Source organism: Aspergillus clavatus, genomic scaffold (assembly GCF_000002715.2).
Source record: "Aspergillus clavatus NRRL 1 1099423829794 genomic scaffold, whole genome shotgun sequence".
Taxonomy (NCBI): Eukaryota; Fungi; Ascomycota; class Eurotiomycetes; order Eurotiales; family Aspergillaceae; genus Aspergillus; species Aspergillus clavatus.
Genome location: NW_001517105.1, coordinates 604,970 through 622,553, shown reverse-complemented (window position 1 = coordinate 622,553; position 17,584 = coordinate 604,970). Strand labels below are relative to the sequence as shown.

Here is a 17,584-nt window from a genome sequence, read left to right as displayed (position 1 = left end):
AGACCTTATACGTCTCCAACTGCCAGATCATTTGTCATTGATGGGCCACCTTTCACGGGCTTGAGCCAACTGCATGGTAGGCCATTTGGCTCGAATTGAAGGTTTTCGTGATGATGGGACGCTGCAAAACTGTGCATGGACGTCCAGCCCTTTGGCTGGTGATAGGACTGACTGCGAGACAGTACTCCGCTCAAATGCGGCCGTTTGGTTGTTACGAATCCCACAGGCGATCAAATGAAGTTCGAGCCAACGAACGAGGAATTGTCATCCCACAAGATGATGGATTCATTCGATTCTGGCCTCCGTGGAAGGATTACATACTCCGTGCCATGTACTGGGCTACATGCATATGTAGCTTCAGGTACATAAACATCTCAGCCGAATCACCAGGAATGTTACACAGCCGGGGGATTGATCAAACGAGGGCCAGAACCATAGGCTCGTCGCCATTACATCATGATCAAATTCCAGCCGAAGAATGGACGAGGGAAGAGTGTTCTCAAATGTAGATATTCGTCCAGTTGAGCCAGCAAGAGGCCTCGTTTGAGGTTCCTGTGAGGTTCGGAGAGCATCGAGGAAGAAATATCGGCCAAGCGGCTGAGATTGTTTCTCTAGTTTGATTAAACAGACTTCAGTGATAGGAATGAGAAATCAAGAACCCTAAGAAAGGCTTTGTTACAATCCAGCTGTCAAGAGCTCGATTAACATCGAATTCCGATGGGAGCAACCGATAGATCCGGGGAAACACAGTGCATCCTCTGCTGGATAACCATCATCATCATTATCATCATCACCACACGATTTCAGCTACAAAACCTTGGCCCATCCTCCTCCAACAAATGGATCAATGAGATGGATGAATCTGTTCTATCGTCATCTTTCCACTCATCCGCCTCGTTCCTGACTCCTCATCGCCTGTCTTCCATTTCCTCTCTCGCCTCCCGGACATATACGGAGGTGGCTATCGTAGTGGCATCAGCAATCCGAGTCTACCTACTTCTCCGGGCAACAATTGGATTCTATGCCGATCTAGCTGCACCTGTTAAAAGATCCGCTTATTTTCTCCTTCATCCCAGTTGGGATTTGCCACATCCGTCCGGCTTGTGCCTTGTTGGCTTGCTGTCAACACATCGGCTGCTGTTTGCGGACATTCCTCCATTGGGGGATCCTCAACCAGGTACTACTACTCTACTGGCTTTTCTTCACTATTTTCCCTTTATCCTCGCGACTACGATCGTTGTTGAGTTTCTGGCTTCATCCTCCTCTCTTCAATGTGCTTTTTGTAGACAAGGCTTCAAGGCGATTGGAGTTTAGACCGTCCAAGCATTGGTTCCAGTCCCGTGTGAATATATTGTATGTGTCCAGGCTTATCGTTTGCGTCATATCCAGCATCTCTCTCTTCTTCATCGTTCAAGGGTCCTCTGGATGGTCAATATCGTCTGGTCTGATCATTAGCAATTTTCCTCATCAACCTTTCTGCTTGTCGAGCTCAATCTTAAGCTCCGAACACTCCATACGATCGGCATCCTTTTGGCTTATCATCTGGCTTGTCGCAGTCACCTTTCCGTTGCGGTCGCGGGCGCTTGAGACCACCAGCAACGACAACCCCTCATAGTCTTCGCACAATAATCGCATCCGCCCCTTCGCCGCCAGACGCAACTTGGCTGGACTTCTTCGTCCTTCTTATTGCTGCTCTCTTTAACTCCAACCTACAACCCGAAAAAGTCTCGCCTTCTCGCTCTTTTCGCCCTTTTTCTCCGGCCCAACAACCGCCTGAGTGCCCCTCCTCGACCCTACCGATCCCTCAAATCATATTTCTCCCTCCTCCTCCTCCCGACCGGAACCGATTTTTTCACCCTATCCCATTCCCATTTCCCATAATGGACGGGGTAGATATCACCAAGGCTGTGATCAACAAGGGGAAACAGATGGCCAGCGTTGCTGCAAATGCTGCAAATGTCAATGGCGGTAAGAAGAGGAGAAAAGGGACCGATCTGAAGCCGATCGTCACCAACGACGCCGCCTCTTCTGCCATCGATCAATCTGCCATCAATAGTGAGGGGTATGCTTCTTGCTTTCTCTCTGCGCGAGCTTCTTTTTTTTTTGTGTTTCTTTCTGAGTGAATACTTGCTTCATCCTTCTTCTTCTTCTTCTTCTTCTTCTTCTTCCATCTTCTATTTTCGTCACCCGTCATCCTGCTTTACAGCGCTTTTTGCATTTTTCTTCCTAACCAAATATGAGTAGCAGGGTCCCCGTCAAGGCCGCATATGATGTCCCGCCATCGCGCTCAGGTTCTTCATCGTCCGGAGAAGAAGTCGAAACTACCGCCGAGGAGGAAGATTCGGAGGACTACTGCAAGGGCGGTTATCATCCAGTCCAGGTGGGCGAAACATACAACAACGGTCGCTACGTTGTCGTGCGCAAATTGGGCTGGGGTCATTTCTCCACCGTCTGGTTGTCCCGCGATACTACCACGGGGAAACACGTCGCGTTGAAGGTCGTCCGCTCCGCCGCCCACTACACCGAAACCGCAATCGATGAAATCAAACTGCTCAACAAGATCGTTCAAGCGAAACCTTCGCATCCCGGTCGGAAACATGTCGTCAGCCTCCTCGATTCGTTTGAACACAAGGGCCCGAACGGTGTACATGTGTGCATGGTATTTGAGGTATTGGGCGAGAATCTGTTGGGGTTGATCAAGCGCTGGAACCATCGGGGTATTCCAATGCCTCTGGTGAAGCAGATCACCAAACAGGTGCTGTTGGGCTTGGATTATCTTCACCGGGAATGCGGCATCATCCACACCGACTTGAAACCGGAGAACGTTCTGATTGAAATTGGCGATGTGGAGCAGATCGTGCAGGCCTATGTCAAAGAGGAGGCCAAGAAGGAGAACAAAGAGGATAACCGCAACGGTCGACGCCGGAGAAGGACTCTGATCACTGGGAGCCAGCCTCTGCCCAGTCCGCTGAACACCAGCTTCGGCCACCATGATTTCAAGCACAGCTCCCAACATTCTCACAGCAGTCTCAGCCAGGTGATCAACGAATCGTCAAGTAAGTTCCATCGCGCGTTCGACTGTGGCTTGTTTCAGGGCACGTCACTGATGATTTGCAGACACATCTGCCCAGGAGAACACATCGATGAAGGAGTTATTAGGGATTAAGGAGGACGAGAAGCAGAAAGAGAGAGAGAAGACTGCGTATGTGGAGATTGAATCGAGTGTGCAAATCTTGATGGACTGACATCTGGTAGTGACTTGTTGGAACGGGAGGTTTCTGGAATCTCGCTGGACAAGTCGTCCTCAAAAGAAGAAGGTGAAGACCCGCTTTGCGATATCATCTCAGTGAAGATCGCGGACCTTGGAAATGCATGCTGGGTGGGACACCATTTCACCAACGATATTCAAACGCGACAATATCGGTCTCCAGAGGTCATCTTGGGGTCCAAATGGGGTGCCAGTACAGATATCTGGAGCATGGCTTGTATGGTACGTTTCAGGGAAATATGTCTACGTTGTCCCAGTTCATGTCTAATAATTCGCAGGTCTTTGAACTTATTACAGGCGATTACCTCTTTGATCCGCAGTCAGGGACAAAGTACGGCAAAGATGACGACCATATTGCACAGATCATCGAGCTGCTTGGCCCGTTTCCCAAATCAATCTGTCTCGCTGGAAAGTGGTCACAGGAGATCTTCAACCGCAAAGGCGAGCTGCGCAATATCCATCGGCTACGCCATTGGGCGTTGCCCGATGTCCTGCGGGAGAAATACCATTTCACAGTGGAAGAGAGTATGCGCATCAGCGAATTTCTGTTACCGATGCTGGAGTTGCCACCTGAAAAACGCGCCAATGCCGGTGGTATGGCGTCTCACGAGTGGCTGAGTGACACACCTGGTATGAAAGGGGTGGGTCTGGGTATATCGCCTGGAACCAAAGGCGAGGGAATTGATGGATGGGCTTCTGAGATCAAGAAGCGATGATCTATGCAGAGGCAAAAGCATACCCAGACATCAGTTGAGTGACGATCTCTTCCTATCTACCTGTCTCTTTTCTTCTTCTCTTTCTTCTTTATAAGTGTGGATCTTCGTCTTTATTTTTGGTGCTTTTTTGGCCGCCTGACTGGGTATTTTACGATTCGATCTCCTTGTCATATGATGCCGAGTGTCCTTCCTTTTCTCCTATCTCTCTCTCTCTCTCTCTCTCTCTCTGCATAGAGTCCCGACCATCCGTCCCCTCCTATACTCCCAAGCCATTCTGAGTTTGTCCTTGCAAGGCCAGCCTGAGGCCATGTCTTCCTTTAGATGTCGGGGAAACCACTATCCTTTGATCTTTTACACGCAGACACTTGATTCCGCACATGTCCCAGGGAGTTTCCTTCATCGAAACCAGTTGAAGCGTTACTACCATTCCAAATTTCATGGATATAACTCGAAACATGTGAACAGGCTCTGGAATAGAGGGTCTGGATATGAATGAATGAGATGCGATCAAGAACCGACTTTAGTACCCGGCAAGAGGTCTGACTGGGTGCTCACAGTCGCGTAGAACGGATCCTCTTCAGCCAGCGCTTTACTCTTCTTCAAGATCCGATACTTCTTCTTCGTCTTCCTCCCCAGGCAACCGATCCGGAAACCATCCATACCGCGCAAGATCCACGTAGAATTCGCCCATACTATCCGTCTCGACCTCAACGCCCTCCTGGCGCAGCACCTCCGCCTGGCGCTCAGCACTACCAGGCCCACTACACCGATCAGCCAAAGCCCGCCCTCTACTACACTATTAACCAACGTACCGGTGCGAGATCATGCCCTTAGAATTAATCACCCGCTGCCAGGGCACATTGCCAGCGTGGAAATAACTCGAAGGCTCCGACGGCAAATGTTTGAGACAAATGCCCACCTGCCGGGGTCTTTTGGCTATCATGAATCAGCCACTACTTATTCAAAGAAAATGTAGCTCGGAGCTGGAAGCCCGACGTACGTTCACCAAGCAGCAGGGCGATGTGCCCGTAGGACGTCACTTTGCCAGCGGGGATAGCTTGCACGGCTTCGTAGACGGCGTTGAACCACCATTCTGCCTCATCGGAGCGGGGCATGTCGATCATTCAAAATGATGGGGAGTAGATCATATCATTACTCCTAGTCCCATTATCGTGAGTTCGTGAACCTGCAAGTCGTGGTCGGAGGAGGGTATCGTATTTGCATCAGACTACGGAATACGGACTAGCTGTCGAGGATTTAGAAAAAGAACCGGCGAAACAAAACTCCGATTATCTAATCTCTATCCTACCATGATAACCACCAGCTCCTCCCAAGCTCCTGTCTTGCATCCATACCATCAAATTTCAAAACGCAACACAACGCCAACACAAACCCCCAAAATGCCCTCCTCTTCACTCGCCGAATACCTCGCCAAGAACTACCTCACGGCGGACCCAGCTACCGAACGCCCCAAAAAGAAACGCAAGAAGACCAAACACGCCGACACCGCCGCCGCCGGCCTGATCATCGCCGACGACGACCCGCCCGATCTACGGACCGCCGGGTCCCAATTCGACGAGGGCGACGAGAGCCCAGCCGTCGTGAGCTCGGCGCGGAGCGCGGAGTTCCGGCGCGCGAAGAAGTCGAACTGGAAGACTATTGGCGGGGCGGAGGAGCAGGATGCGGCGGACGCGATCATCGCGTCTGCGGCGGCGGAGAACGCGGCGCGGCGCGGGGAGGGCGAGGATGGGGAGGATGATGCGCCGGCTGTAGTGGAGGGAGCGGAGGAGGAGGAGGAGGAGGATGGGGGATTGCGGATGGAGTCCGGGGCGCGGGCGGGGTTGCAGACGGCGGCGCAGACGGCGGCGATGGTGGCGGCGCAGGAGCGGCGGAAGCGGGTGGAGGCGGCGCGGAATGCAGAGCGGCCGGCGGAGGCGCAGGAGACGATCTACCGTGATGCGTCTGGGCGGATCATCAACGTAGCGATGAAGCGGGCGGAGGCGCGGCGGGCGGAGCAGGAGAAGCGCGAGAAGGAGGAGGCGGCGAAGGAGGCGCTGATGGGTGATGTGCAGCGGCGGGAGCGCGAGGTGCGGCGGCAGGAGATCCAGGAGGCGCGGGCGATGCCGCTTGCGCGGACGATTGAGGACGAGTCGCTGAATGAGGAGTTGAAGTCGCAGGCGCGGTGGAATGATCCCGCCGCGCAGTTCCTGACCAAGTCCACCGGGCCGGGAGTGAGTGTGACGGGACAGCCGCTGTACAAGGGGGCGTTTCAGCCGAATCGGTATGGTATCCGGCCGGGACACCGGTGGGATGGGGTGGACCGGAGTAATGGGTTTGAGAAGGAGTGGTTTGCGGCGAGGAACAAGAAGGGGAGAATGGAGGCGTTGGATTACCAATGGCAGATGGATGAGTGATGCATCGATCTTCAGTTGTTCACAGGAGTTGGGCTTGGCGATCATTCGGTGCTGGACACCGATGATACCACGATTTCGATATTGACCTCTGCACCCTAGCAATGCAGCAGGTCATCACAAGAATAGCCTTCACTGATTAAACCTATCCGACAAAACGGATACCGACGTTCCTCAAGGCAGTTTCCGCATGTCGACAACTGTCCACGATCCAACAGGCCGCGATGGAGCAGAGGGGCCTCACGACCTTGCAGGGTTTTCAGGCAACAAACTAGATGTTGGCGTCCGACCACTCTATCCCTCACGGCCGTCAAGAAGAATCTGTCTGCGCTGTGTATGAACTGGAGCGGACGACTTCACCTGTTGTCCTCGATCTCATTTCGGATGATGATTGTCTACCAATGCATGTATCCAGCTCTGGCGGATTCTTGGACAATAGTAATACCTATCTAGCTTATCTAAAGATTTACCAAACAAGAAACATGAATCTTGTGTTTATCGTTGTAGTCCGTGTGGCTACTGAGCTTTTTTACCGACACCCAAAGAAAAGCATCGTAGCGAGCCGATCAAACCACGGCGTCGGTGAATTCCGAATGCCATCGCCCAAGATCCATATTCAAACCAACGATCCAAGCGCATTCAGTAAGAAACACTTCAAGTCTCCACCGGTGGCTCAAAGTTCCTGTCTTTCATATGAGGCTTCTTCTGCCTTCTGATCCAGCACACGTGTCACATTGACCCCAAAGGCCGTCAACTCCACCTTCCCAAACATACCAGTCTTCTCATCCTTATCCCAGAAAACAACATCACTGAACTGTCTGCCTGCATATGTCATGCGATCTACGTCAGTGAGGTAGAAGTCATCCCACACGGCCGTGGAAGCCTCTTTGTCAACCACGTTCGCGATCCTCCATACCTCTCCTACCTGTTTCTCCTCGTCTCTGTAGAGGCCGGAGGGAATCAACTGAGCGTGGAAGGCTGTGCTCGTAGGGGAAAGGAAGCGCTCGGATACAAAATCGAGCACGTCTGTGGAGTTTACAACCCACTCGCTGATCTCGAGGCCATGAGTCGGCGTGTACGTTAGTGTGAATTTGGCGCCCCCTTCTGCAGACGCGGATTTGTATGATCCCACATACGTCTCCCCCACCTGCCGCGCAGCAAGCTCATCAGCCGCGCGGATCAGTGGGACGGTCAGCATCTCCCGCACCTCATCCAGGAACCACCGGTCCCCAGCGGTGAAAATGGTGATGCCAAGGTCATACTCCGGCACAAGGAGGACCAGCGTCCTGTACCCCGGGTGCCCGCCTTCCTTGGTAAAGAACGTCACTGGCCTGCCTCCACACGCCTGGCCGCCGTCCGCTAGAAGGATCTTGTCCGTGCGGAAGATCTCCCACGGCATGCCGTAGAAGTTGCCCATCCCTGCCATAAAGGAGCCAGGGAGCAGCCAGTTTAGCTTCGTATCGGCGATGTCCCTGTAGTTCGCGAGGATGTAGCGGAGGAAGGTCGACATGTCCTTCGAGGGCACGTATAGGCCGCCCGAGGGGTTCTCCACGCCCATGTCAACGTCGAAGTACCATGAGTCGCCCTTGGGGAGCACGGAGACGCTGTCCGGGGGTGTGGCGAAGGATGACTGGGACATGCCTAGGGGCTGGAGGATGGAGGTCGTGATGTATTCCTCGTAGGTGGTGCCGGTCACGTTTGCGAGCACGAGACCCAGCAGCTCGAAGGCGATGTTGGAATATGTCGATTTGGCATTTGGTGCGAACAAGGCCGGTCTGCTTGCTAGGATATCGAGTAGTTCCTCGGTGCAGGAATGGGGGTCCTTGTGAGAATCGCATTTCGGCAGAGCGTCTGGGGTCCAGTTGCGCGGGACGCCAGAGAGTTGGCTTGCCAGAGATTGGAGTGTTATTTTGTCCCACTGCATGCTACCGGCAATTTCATTTCTGCGGTCGCGAGGGAGGTACTTATCCACCGTGTCTGTGAGGGAGAGGTTCTCGGCGGCATGTTGCTGGAGTATCCCCAGCACAGTAAAGACCTTGGTGATGCTTGCGATGCGATAGCGACTGGTCTCATCGACGGTCTCAGCTCCAGGTCGGGTGGCATTCTTCTCCTTTGCTGTATGGAACGTCGACCATAATGTAGAATTTGATGAGGTCACCTCGATTGAATAAGATGATCTATTGAGGTCTGTAGAGCTGCGGACAAGAGTCGACAGCGCGGCTTCGACTTTGCCGAGGGTCTCCCATATCTCGGAGGCCTGGCGGTTGTAACCTGGAGGTGGGTAGAAGGGGGACTGTGTGTTACATGCTGCCAGTATGCAGGGGATGAGACTCGGAAGTATGAGGAGAGACTTAATGACCATGATGATTGATATTATTATAGCCTATGTATATTGAAATTCAGCAGGATGTAGATATCAGAGACCTTCATCTAACTTAGTCTGCATGACTTTGGAGCTATTTTTATTATTAATCCTCCTCTTCGTATCCCTGCAAATCGAGAGGGTTTGTGACCCGTCAAGTATGTTCCTTGCATGTCGGCTTGTTGATGTTGCTGCTATTTTAGTTATGCCTGGTAGTTCTTATGGTCCATCTATCTGAGGACTCAAGTATAGCTAAAAAGAAAGAATGGAGACAGAGGTGGTATCCGTATGACAAGGACCTGGTATGTATACTGATGGCAATGAATCACCTGACTCACACTGACTTACGGGTTGAGACAGAAAGACGGTGCCCATCAGATAGATATAGATAAATATATATATATATATACTCATTGGTAGATTCTCAAAAACGAAGTCAAAGAAGAACCCAATGAGTGTTACAGCCTTCTGAATCAACTGATGTAAAATCAACACCCCAACCAAAAACCCCCACAGCAACAGCTGAGCAACAGCTGATCAAAGCAAGTCATCCGGAGGCAGCAAGAATGGCTGAATCCTATCACAGACGCAAGCTGCGGGGAGGAGTGACAGATGAGCGACTAGATCGTCCAATCCGTCAAGGCAGATTGCTGATAGCTGTACTTCACCAACAATCTCCGAGCCTCCTTATCAGCAGCGTCATGGGTATGTTGCACATGCGATGACTCAGGCTAGCTCGCATCTCCTCCTGAGTAAGATGGATAAATGCATGTCTGGAGCTGCCAGTCACACTTGGAACATGGAAGTTAACAAAGAGCCAACGACGTCAGGTTTCCTTCTGAGTCACCCGGACAGGAAATGAAATCGAAAAGTCAATACTGGAAGCCGAGGAATGTGCCTGAGGCTGGGGAGGATCGGCGCAATGACATCGAGGCAATCAGCTCATCCCTCTCACACCGGGGTCCTAGTTTGGTATAATCTGTGTACAAGATGGCTGATGATGATTCTATTGACGGTGGCTCCAGTGCAATCCTTACCAAGTACCATGGTTGCCGGACGTTTGATTGTGGCGTTTGGGAGAAGAACCTCAGTACTGGGGTTTCCTCCAGGTTCGATAAGAATCAAAAAAATCAGGGGCGAATGTGGAGGAAATGGGGGTGAGGGGGAAAATCGGGGATCGATCTCTGGAAACAAGTACTTGTACGGAGAGTATCTACACAGTTGACACTGGACAGTCAGATCGCGCATCGCGGATGCGACAATAATAACAATACTGATAAGAGAGGAAAAAATACCTCGACAATGTAGATACTCTGTAGGATGGGAGACAATAATCTGCCTGGATAATCAGCAGAGAAGCTGGGCGTGTCGCAATCAGCAGCGCCTCCTGCGTCCTCGTGCTGCCGGCGGCGCATGCGGATGGTTGATAGGAACAGAGATAATGAACAACGCCCCCCTTCTCTCCAAGAATCTCATAGATAGTCTACTAAGAGTAAAAAAGACCCAGCCGGGTGCTTTTGTTCCGTCCTGGTTCTTTCTCTTTGCACCATTTATTGGTCTTTCATATCCATGGTTACCGTTGCCGCTGAGCGATCCCGTTCTAGCGAAAGCCTGCTATCTATTCATTGATGACTGGATACCAAACAGGGTGACTCAGACAAAGGCCGTCCTATAATCAAAGCACCGACTCTGGATCACGCCTTTAGATCCGTTAGATCCATTATTATTCATCAGCCTTCTATTCCCTCTCATATCCCATCGCATCTGCCTCTTCAACATCCCCAGATACCCTATTGTTGTCTGTCGGCAAACACTGTCCAGCCTTCCTTATACCCGCACATATATCGCGACCCCCATTTCCCATAATCCACCATAGACTTCTCCCATCTCCAACACCCCTCAACAACCTAATCATCATGGGATCTGAGACGTTCATCAACAATGACCTGCGCCGGGCTGGCACCGAAGCAAAGAGGCAGCATGACCGCAAGGCGAAGTGGGCTCACGGTGGTCGAAGTGCGCTACCCCGACAGAACTTGGTGACGCCTTTCCTGCCCTTAACTCGTCCTGCGAAGCCAGCGCACCGCCATATCCCGTACGTTGTCCTTGTTGTACCATGACACGGAGAAGTCCCGAAAGCAGGCTAACCCCATGACCAGCGTCCTGAAGCGCGCAAACCAACATAACATCAACCAGCTCGCCCGATATTCCCAGATGGCCCTACGTCACGATATTCGAGAGATTCTCGACAGCGGTCCGTCGGATTCGTCGAGTGGCGAGGAAGTCGAGGGTCCCACGGTGGTCGAGACACACCCGGCTATCGTGCAGGATGAGCAAGATGATCTGCTGTATCCATTCGAGGTGTCCGCCCAGACCATCCTGTCTGACGCGGTGAACAAGGCCGTCGAGAAGTTCGAGACGAAGGAGACAGAGAAACTGGTCAGGGAGTACGAGATCGTTGTACACGAAAGCGAGATGGGCGGCGGTTATCTCGCGGACGATGATTTCGAGCTGATCGATCGCACCGAGCTGTGATCTGTTCAGCAGGGATCGTTCTCAGCTTGTTACTTCTTGTGGCGTTCGACTGCTTCTCATCGTGCTTGGGAGTTTGGTTAGATATTGGTCGTCTCGTTCACTTTCAAGATGTTGGCTTCATGATTAGCATGCTTTCGAGGGATTGGTTAATTGTTCATTGCAAGTAGGTGCAGACAGGGACTTGCTAAGCTGGAGTTGTGTTGGTTGTCTTCCTGCTGCCCTTGTTCTTTTTTATTAGGCTTATGATCATGACTGTAGTCGCCAGACAGATTGTTCTATACCCATAATAGTATCATTTACCGCAATCATCGCAGTGTACGATCTCTTTCAGTTGATGCCACATGAAGAACACATTTTGGATTTGTGTAGGTGGATGGAAAAGAAAAAAAGCTTTTCGCTTGTTAGACATACACAGTACATGGGTTGGGCACTAATCGTGATGATTTGCGAGTCGCGACCGGGGAATTCCAGCACTGTGCGGGGCACACAAAGAACCATCGCTGCATAATAATTGAAGCTTGGGTCATTATGATTGTAGAATAATATAAATCATGATCATTTCAATTCGCTGGAGTTATCGAGATTATCTGTTCATAAAAGCAAGACATAGGTCAGTCTTGTACCTACTATTCCTGTAGGTACCTCTTTAGTAGTGAAGTATTTTGTAGGCATTGGATATGTATTCAAAGCATTGTCACGTGCATATAGATCAACAAGGTCTCAAGAGCTCCTCGCTGCTTTCCTGCAGCGAAATGCAGCCACTAGCCGTCGATATGACTGGGAGTTAGTTGCAGTCTAGTAAATCTAGGAAGGATTGTAGATACTCCATGGCAGAGAAGGAAATAGATCCTATTCCGTTATGGCTTCCACGGATTGCTTCTAAGAACAATCTCAGAGGCCATACAAGAACTCGCCAGACTAACCCGTTCTGGCGATACTCCACAGTCTAAACAAAGAATGATAAAAGTCGTCGTCTGAGCGACGGGCCAGCCAAATACTGTCAGAATCTTGAATATCGATGTCTTCAAACATCCATCTCGTTCTCTTATCGACTTCCTATTTCCTCTGCCAATATTGAAGAGCAAGATGGAGAAACGCACCGCAGAGAGTCCGATGGACTTTGAATGGCAGTCCCGGGCGCCTGGCGACGTCACGTCGCCCTTCTACCAGCTCGGTCTGCAGCACGACAATCAGAAAAAGCGTGAGTGCTCGCCCTTAATCCATCACTATATAGAAGACCGAGACGTCTAACCTATCCACAGGCCCTCATAGTATCTTCGATTCGCCCCAGAAGAAAGAGATGCCGGCTCTGCGTGCTCCCAACTCCCAACCCTTCCTATTCTCCCAGAACCCATCACAAACATCATCGAAGAATCCCAAATCGCATTTCGGACAGTCGGCATTCATGACACCGCGCAAATTCGACTTGGATTTCTCTTCCGGAGCTGAAAATCTGTCTTCCCCCGAGAACGCCGACAACGAGGATACACCGGAACAACCGACGAAAGCGGGCCACCGAAACTCGTTATTCGGCATGTATGGAAAGTTTGCGCCCAGTCCAGGACGTGGGGAAATCCCCCGAATGAACCACTACTCCCATGCGCTGGCCAGACGGGTACAAAAGCGGCGACGGAGGGATAAGGCGCTCGGGCAACAGCTGCGGAAGGATGAAAGCGATGATGAGAGCGACCGGCCGAGCAGCAGCGAGGGACAACTGGTCAATATGAAGAACGTGGGACGGAAAGGGAGCCAGGAGGGACAGTCGTCATCACGGCTATCGTCGTTCTCGGAGTTCTTCTCCTTGCTTGAGGCGCACCCTAACGTTCCCAGTATTCTTTCGTGGTGGGCGCAGCTAGTCGTGAACCTGTCGCTGTTCTCGCTTGCGGTCTACGTTGTGTTCGGGTTTGTCTCGGCCATCCGGGCTGAATTCGAGCAGGCCGCGGAGGAGGTGTCGGACACGATTTTGGCGGAGATGGCTGTCTGTACGAAGAACTACGTGGACAACAGATGTATGAGTGGAGACCGACTACCTGCGCTGGAGACGATCTGCGAGAACTGGGAGCGCTGCATGAACCGTGATCCGGCCAAGGTTGGACGCGCCAAGGTGTCGGCACATACCATGGCGATTATCATCAACAGCTTCATCGATCCGATCAGCTGGAAGGCAATTGTATGTGTTGTACCCTTTCGATTGTTGATGTGTTTATGCTAACCGTTACCTGCAGATGTTCTTCCTCGCTACTATCTCGACAGTCACCGTTGTCAGCAACTGGTCCTTCCGTTCCTTCAGAAACCGCTTCAGTCAACACGAATATGCTCCACCACCTCCTTCTTTCTCTCGTCAACCCTCAGGTCAACATCATCCATCAATGCCCCCGTCGCAATATTCCCTACAACAGAACCCAGGGTTTGGATACGAGGAACCTAACCAGGGGGCTATCGCGAATGTTGACGCGAAGCCAGACGCCCCCTTGATGCTGGAGCATCCACAGATGGGATTTGTAATGGGCCGCAGTCGTGAGCGAGAGTCTCACATGCGGACTCCAAGTCCAGTCAAACGAAGGCATCTTTTGTGAAAGGTGGCTCTTGTCTTTCCTTCCGGCCGTTTCCTTTACCCTTATCAATTGCATCAGCGGATGGATTCATGGCGTTTCACTATTATATCTTCCATTCCCCACTGTAATTATTCCCTTTTTCTTCCTTTTCTGTTCAATAGAGACATGCATTGTACTAGATTAACCTTAGTACCACGGAGTCCCATTTAATTCCTTGAACCACGCAGTGTTGAGCTCTATTATCAGAGGTACCCTCTGTTACTATAATACTTCCCTTTTGACATAAATCCAAATGTCTGTCAATTGGAGCTTGACCTCTTTCCGGTGATTCCAATATGACGTCGAATTATCGGTGCCGTGCCACACAGGATCAGATCACAGCACTGAAAGAGTCTTCAATCTTCGGACCTACACTCGGTGATCTTGTCCCATTAAGTGATATGGGCTATCAGGGCAAAGCGTGTTAGGTCGATTTGCCTCAATCTGCCCTTCTCGCGGAATTGAGATCCGAACAACTGCTGTGCCCCAAGCAAAGCAAATAGGAAAGGAGATGCGGTCGAATAATCGAAACAATGAATACTCGAGGGCAAATCTCATTCATACTGACGTATATGGATGCCCATATTAAAAGTTGAAGTATAGTTGAACTGCTCAAGCAAGCCAACACCAACATTCTGTATAGTTTCCGATACTGTTAGACGCACATGTTATATTGCCTCGTGAGGTTACTAAGAACTTCGAGCAATAAATATACTCAGAACAATCATCAAAAATGGCCCCCGGAAGTCAGCAGGAGAAATTCAACCTCATCATCGTCTCGAACCGCCTTCCTCTCTCCGTCAAACGCTTCGACGGCTCGTACCAGTCCAGGCTTTCGAGCGGAGGGCTGGTCACGTCGTTGTCTGGTTTAACAAAGTCAACCGAGTTTCGTTGGTTTGGCTGGCCCGGTATTGAAGTCGCAGAGAAGAAAGATCAAGAGAAGGTAGCGAAGAGCCTCGACGAGCACAATGCCGTCGCGATCTTCCTGGACACAAACCTGGCAAACGAGCATTACAATAAGTTCTCAAGTAAGTGACTCACTCTCATAACATGTATTACATCGTTTTATTCCTGCTCATCCGTTCTGCGCCCCTACAGATTCAATCCTCTGGCCAATCCTGCATTACCAATCTGGTGTCGTCTTCGACGACGGCCCATGGCAAGCCTACAAGCGCGTCAATGAGCTCTTCGCCGATGCCGTGGCTGAGGAAGCCACAAAGGGAAGTCTGATCTGGGTCCACGATTACCATCTCATGCTATTGCCGAAGCTGCTGCGCCAGCGGCTCAACAAGCACAAACCATGCGCCATCGGGTTCTCCCTGCACACGCCGTTCCCCGCAGGGGATTTCTGGAGAGCGCTTCCTGTCCGCAATGATCTGCTCGAGGGGATCCTCGCGAGCGACCTGATAGGATTCCATACGGATGAATACAAGCAGAATTTTATCCAGAGTTGTGCTCAGGCGCTGTAAGTGGGCTGATTCGAGTTTCAATGGGAGCCACGGGTATCTGACCAGGAACAGAGGGGCTTGTACGGAGATCCCCGGCAGGATCCAGTATAAGGATCGTCTAGTCGAGGCGGATAAGTTTGTTGTGGGTATTGATCCGCAGAAGTTCACAGATACGTTGAAGAAGCCGGAGGTGCAGGACCGAATCAAGCAGCTGGAGGAGAAATACAGCGGAATGAAGGTCATCATCGGTGTGGATCGACTGGACTACATTAAGGGACTTACGCAGAAGCTGAAGGGTTACGACTACTTCTTGGATCGCGACCCGGAGCTGAGGAACAAGGTGGTGCTGATTCAGGTCGCTGTCCCGAGTCGCGAGGATGTCAAGGAGTATCAAGACTTGGAAACGGAACTCAGCACGATAGCAGGGAAGATCAACGGGAAACACTGTTTGTCATCGTCCTGCTCGCGGCCTAGGCGCGAGCTATGGAATGCAGATGCTGACCTATGTGATACTCACCAGCTACGCCGGATGGAACGCCTCTGCTCTATATGCATCGCTCTGTGCCCTTCGACGAACTCACGGCGCTCTACTCCATTGCGGATGTTTGTCTGCTCACTTCTACTCGAGATGGAATGAATCTCGTCTCGTTTGAATACGTTGCGTGTCAGGATGAGAGGCATGGTGTTCTGGTCCTCTCCGAATTTGCAGGTGCTGCGTCCTTCATGAAAGAGGGCAGTGTTAGCTTCCATCCTGCGAACACAAACGAGCTGTCAGATGCTATCTACAAAGCCGTCACAATGGGTGAGGAAGAGAGGAAGGAGAAGTACCAAAAACTACGGGACTTCATTGAGACCAATACCAGGTGAGCCTATCGAGAATTGATGAGGTCTTCAACCTGCTAAGCTGCGTTTAGTGCTCGATGGGGAGAGAAGTTCATCGAGAGGTTGTCAACACGCATCTAGAAGTTCTTGAGGTAATGTGCCTAGTAGATAGGCAACCTAAAGCGGATCAGACCGATCAGAATGTATATTACGCACTCAAGACTCAAGATAGAATAGTATTGCAAAACATCAGGTTCCATGGAAACTCCCTGAGCTGCCTAAATTTCCCCCAAGTCCGTTGTGAAGAGCAAGAGCAGAAGGTAGGCAATACTACCATGAGGCAGGCAGCTCTCTGTCCATTACTTGGATCTGGCATAGGCAACACAAGCACCACAACGCTTGAACTGAAATATTCAAAGGTTAACAGGACATCGCTTCTCTCATATGGCCCCCAAAGTAGAAATAGAAACAGCTCTAGGCAGTTTCCAACAAGTCCCGCTGTGACTGGAGATCCATACTACGGATGCTGTCGCCTGTCCCCTCAGCCATGAATCCTAATGTCAGACCCCTGATATTGGATGGATTCTTACAGTGCTGATAGTCACCTCCGTCAATAGGTAGTAGTTTAGTCGGGCAATAAGTTGTAGATTAGGTAGCGTCTTCGAGTTCGGGTCCTTGACGCTCCGAAGTTGGCAAGCAAGCGCCCAGCCTCTCTTTCCACACAGTGGTCATGTCTTCGCTAGGAGAGAAATGAGCATATTACAACATACAACAGCAGAATTTCGCGCAGCTTTAACACCTTGCAAGCTAATGGAGCAGATACAGTGGATACTACTGTTGGTATTAGCCAATGGCTGGTTATCTAGCGCGAGCTGTAGCAGGTCTCGCGGAGAAATGAGTGAATAGCTTCATGATGCTAGCGCCTTGACCGCGTTCGATTGCAACGGGTTGCTACTACCTCCTGCCACTTCAACGCCATTATTGACTTCATAGCCAGGCTGCAACGCGACATCAGTGAATGCTTTCGCTTAGCAGGCTCGACGTTTAGCGCGTATCTACCCTGCGACGCTCAGGTATAAATCCCCCCTTCTTCGTCCTCTTCCCCCCTTCGACCTCTTCTCTCTTTCAACTCTCTTTCCCTCTCTGCTTCTCTCTCAATCTCAACACAGCATCTTCTTCTTGTCTTCTCTCTCAAAACTCTCTTCCTCTTCCTTCTCATAACACCTTCGAAGACACGCATCTGCTCAACATTGAACGACATTCGTCTGGTTGAGAATGATAGAAGCTAAGTCCCCTATTCCATTTCCTCTCTTTTGCCCATCCTCATATTCTCCCTTTTCCCCCACCATCCACAAGAAAGACACTCTGCTCGCTCCTCGCCTCCTTGTGGAAGTGTGCACTGGTTTTTCGCGGACGAGAGTTGGAGTT

The 17,584-nt window shown here is 51.1% G+C and overlaps 7 protein-coding genes across 7 annotated transcripts, besides 8 other annotated features; 5 read left to right on the top strand and 2 right to left on the bottom strand.

Moving 5' to 3' along the window:
* Positions 1-770: 770 nt before the first annotated feature.
* Positions 771-796: a microsatellite.
* A 1,084-nt stretch (positions 797-1,880) lies between these two features.
* ACLA_055480 (serine/threonine-protein kinase) lies at positions 1,881-3,984 on the top strand (the record flags this gene model as incomplete). Its single annotated transcript, XM_001274925.1, has 5 exons — positions 1,881-2,062; positions 2,248-3,056; positions 3,118-3,202; positions 3,256-3,490; positions 3,547-3,984. 5 exons carry the CDS (start codon positions 1,881-1,883, stop codon positions 3,982-3,984), a joined length of 1,749 nt encoding a protein of 582 aa, XP_001274926.1.
* Positions 2,138-2,176: a microsatellite.
* Positions 2,139-2,168: a microsatellite.
* Positions 3,985-4,185: 201 nt separating the features above from the next.
* Positions 4,186-4,212: a microsatellite.
* Positions 4,187-4,212: a microsatellite.
* A 361-nt stretch (positions 4,213-4,573) lies between these two features.
* On the bottom strand, positions 4,574-5,099 carry ACLA_055470 (MGMT family protein; the record flags this gene model as incomplete). The annotated part of the gene is made up of 3 exons (XM_001274924.1): positions 4,574-4,745; positions 4,797-4,920; positions 4,985-5,099. The coding sequence occupies 3 exons, from the start codon at positions 5,097-5,099 to the stop codon at positions 4,574-4,576; spliced, it is 411 nt and encodes a 136-aa protein (XP_001274925.1).
* Positions 5,100-5,384: 285 nt separating this feature from the next.
* On the top strand, positions 5,385-6,398 carry cwc26 (putative cell cycle control protein (Cwf26); the record flags this gene model as incomplete). Its single annotated transcript, XM_001274923.1, has 1 exon — positions 5,385-6,398. The coding sequence occupies one exon, from the start codon at positions 5,385-5,387 to the stop codon at positions 6,396-6,398; it is 1,014 nt and encodes a 337-aa protein (XP_001274924.1).
* Positions 5,759-5,788: a microsatellite.
* Positions 5,800-5,894: a microsatellite.
* Positions 6,399-7,068: 670 nt separating the features above from the next.
* Positions 7,069-8,757, bottom strand: ACLA_055450 (serine hydrolase domain-containing protein; the record flags this gene model as incomplete). The annotated part of the gene is made up of 1 exon (XM_001274922.1): positions 7,069-8,757. One exon carries the CDS (start codon positions 8,755-8,757, stop codon positions 7,069-7,071), a length of 1,689 nt encoding a protein of 562 aa, XP_001274923.1.
* Positions 8,758-9,135: 378 nt separating this feature from the next.
* Positions 9,136-9,166: a microsatellite.
* Positions 9,167-10,673: 1,507 nt separating this feature from the next.
* Positions 10,674-11,292, top strand: ACLA_055440 (uncharacterized protein; the record flags this gene model as incomplete). Its single annotated transcript, XM_001274921.1, has 2 exons — positions 10,674-10,852; positions 10,917-11,292. The coding sequence occupies 2 exons, from the start codon at positions 10,674-10,676 to the stop codon at positions 11,290-11,292; spliced, it is 555 nt and encodes a 184-aa protein (XP_001274922.1).
* A 1,086-nt stretch (positions 11,293-12,378) lies between these two features.
* Positions 12,379-13,868, top strand: ACLA_055430 (putative nuclear envelope protein Brr6; the record flags this gene model as incomplete). The annotated part of the gene is made up of 3 exons (XM_001274920.1): positions 12,379-12,493; positions 12,555-13,462; positions 13,518-13,868. The coding sequence occupies 3 exons, from the start codon at positions 12,379-12,381 to the stop codon at positions 13,866-13,868; spliced, it is 1,374 nt and encodes a 457-aa protein (XP_001274921.1).
* A 751-nt stretch (positions 13,869-14,619) lies between these two features.
* Positions 14,620-16,201, top strand: ACLA_055420 (trehalose-6-phosphate synthase; the record flags this gene model as incomplete). Its single annotated transcript, XM_001274919.1, has 4 exons — positions 14,620-14,914; positions 14,985-15,351; positions 15,407-15,780; positions 15,855-16,201. 4 exons carry the CDS (start codon positions 14,620-14,622, stop codon positions 16,199-16,201), a joined length of 1,383 nt encoding a protein of 460 aa, XP_001274920.1.
* Between the last annotated feature and the right edge of the window lie 1,383 nt (positions 16,202-17,584).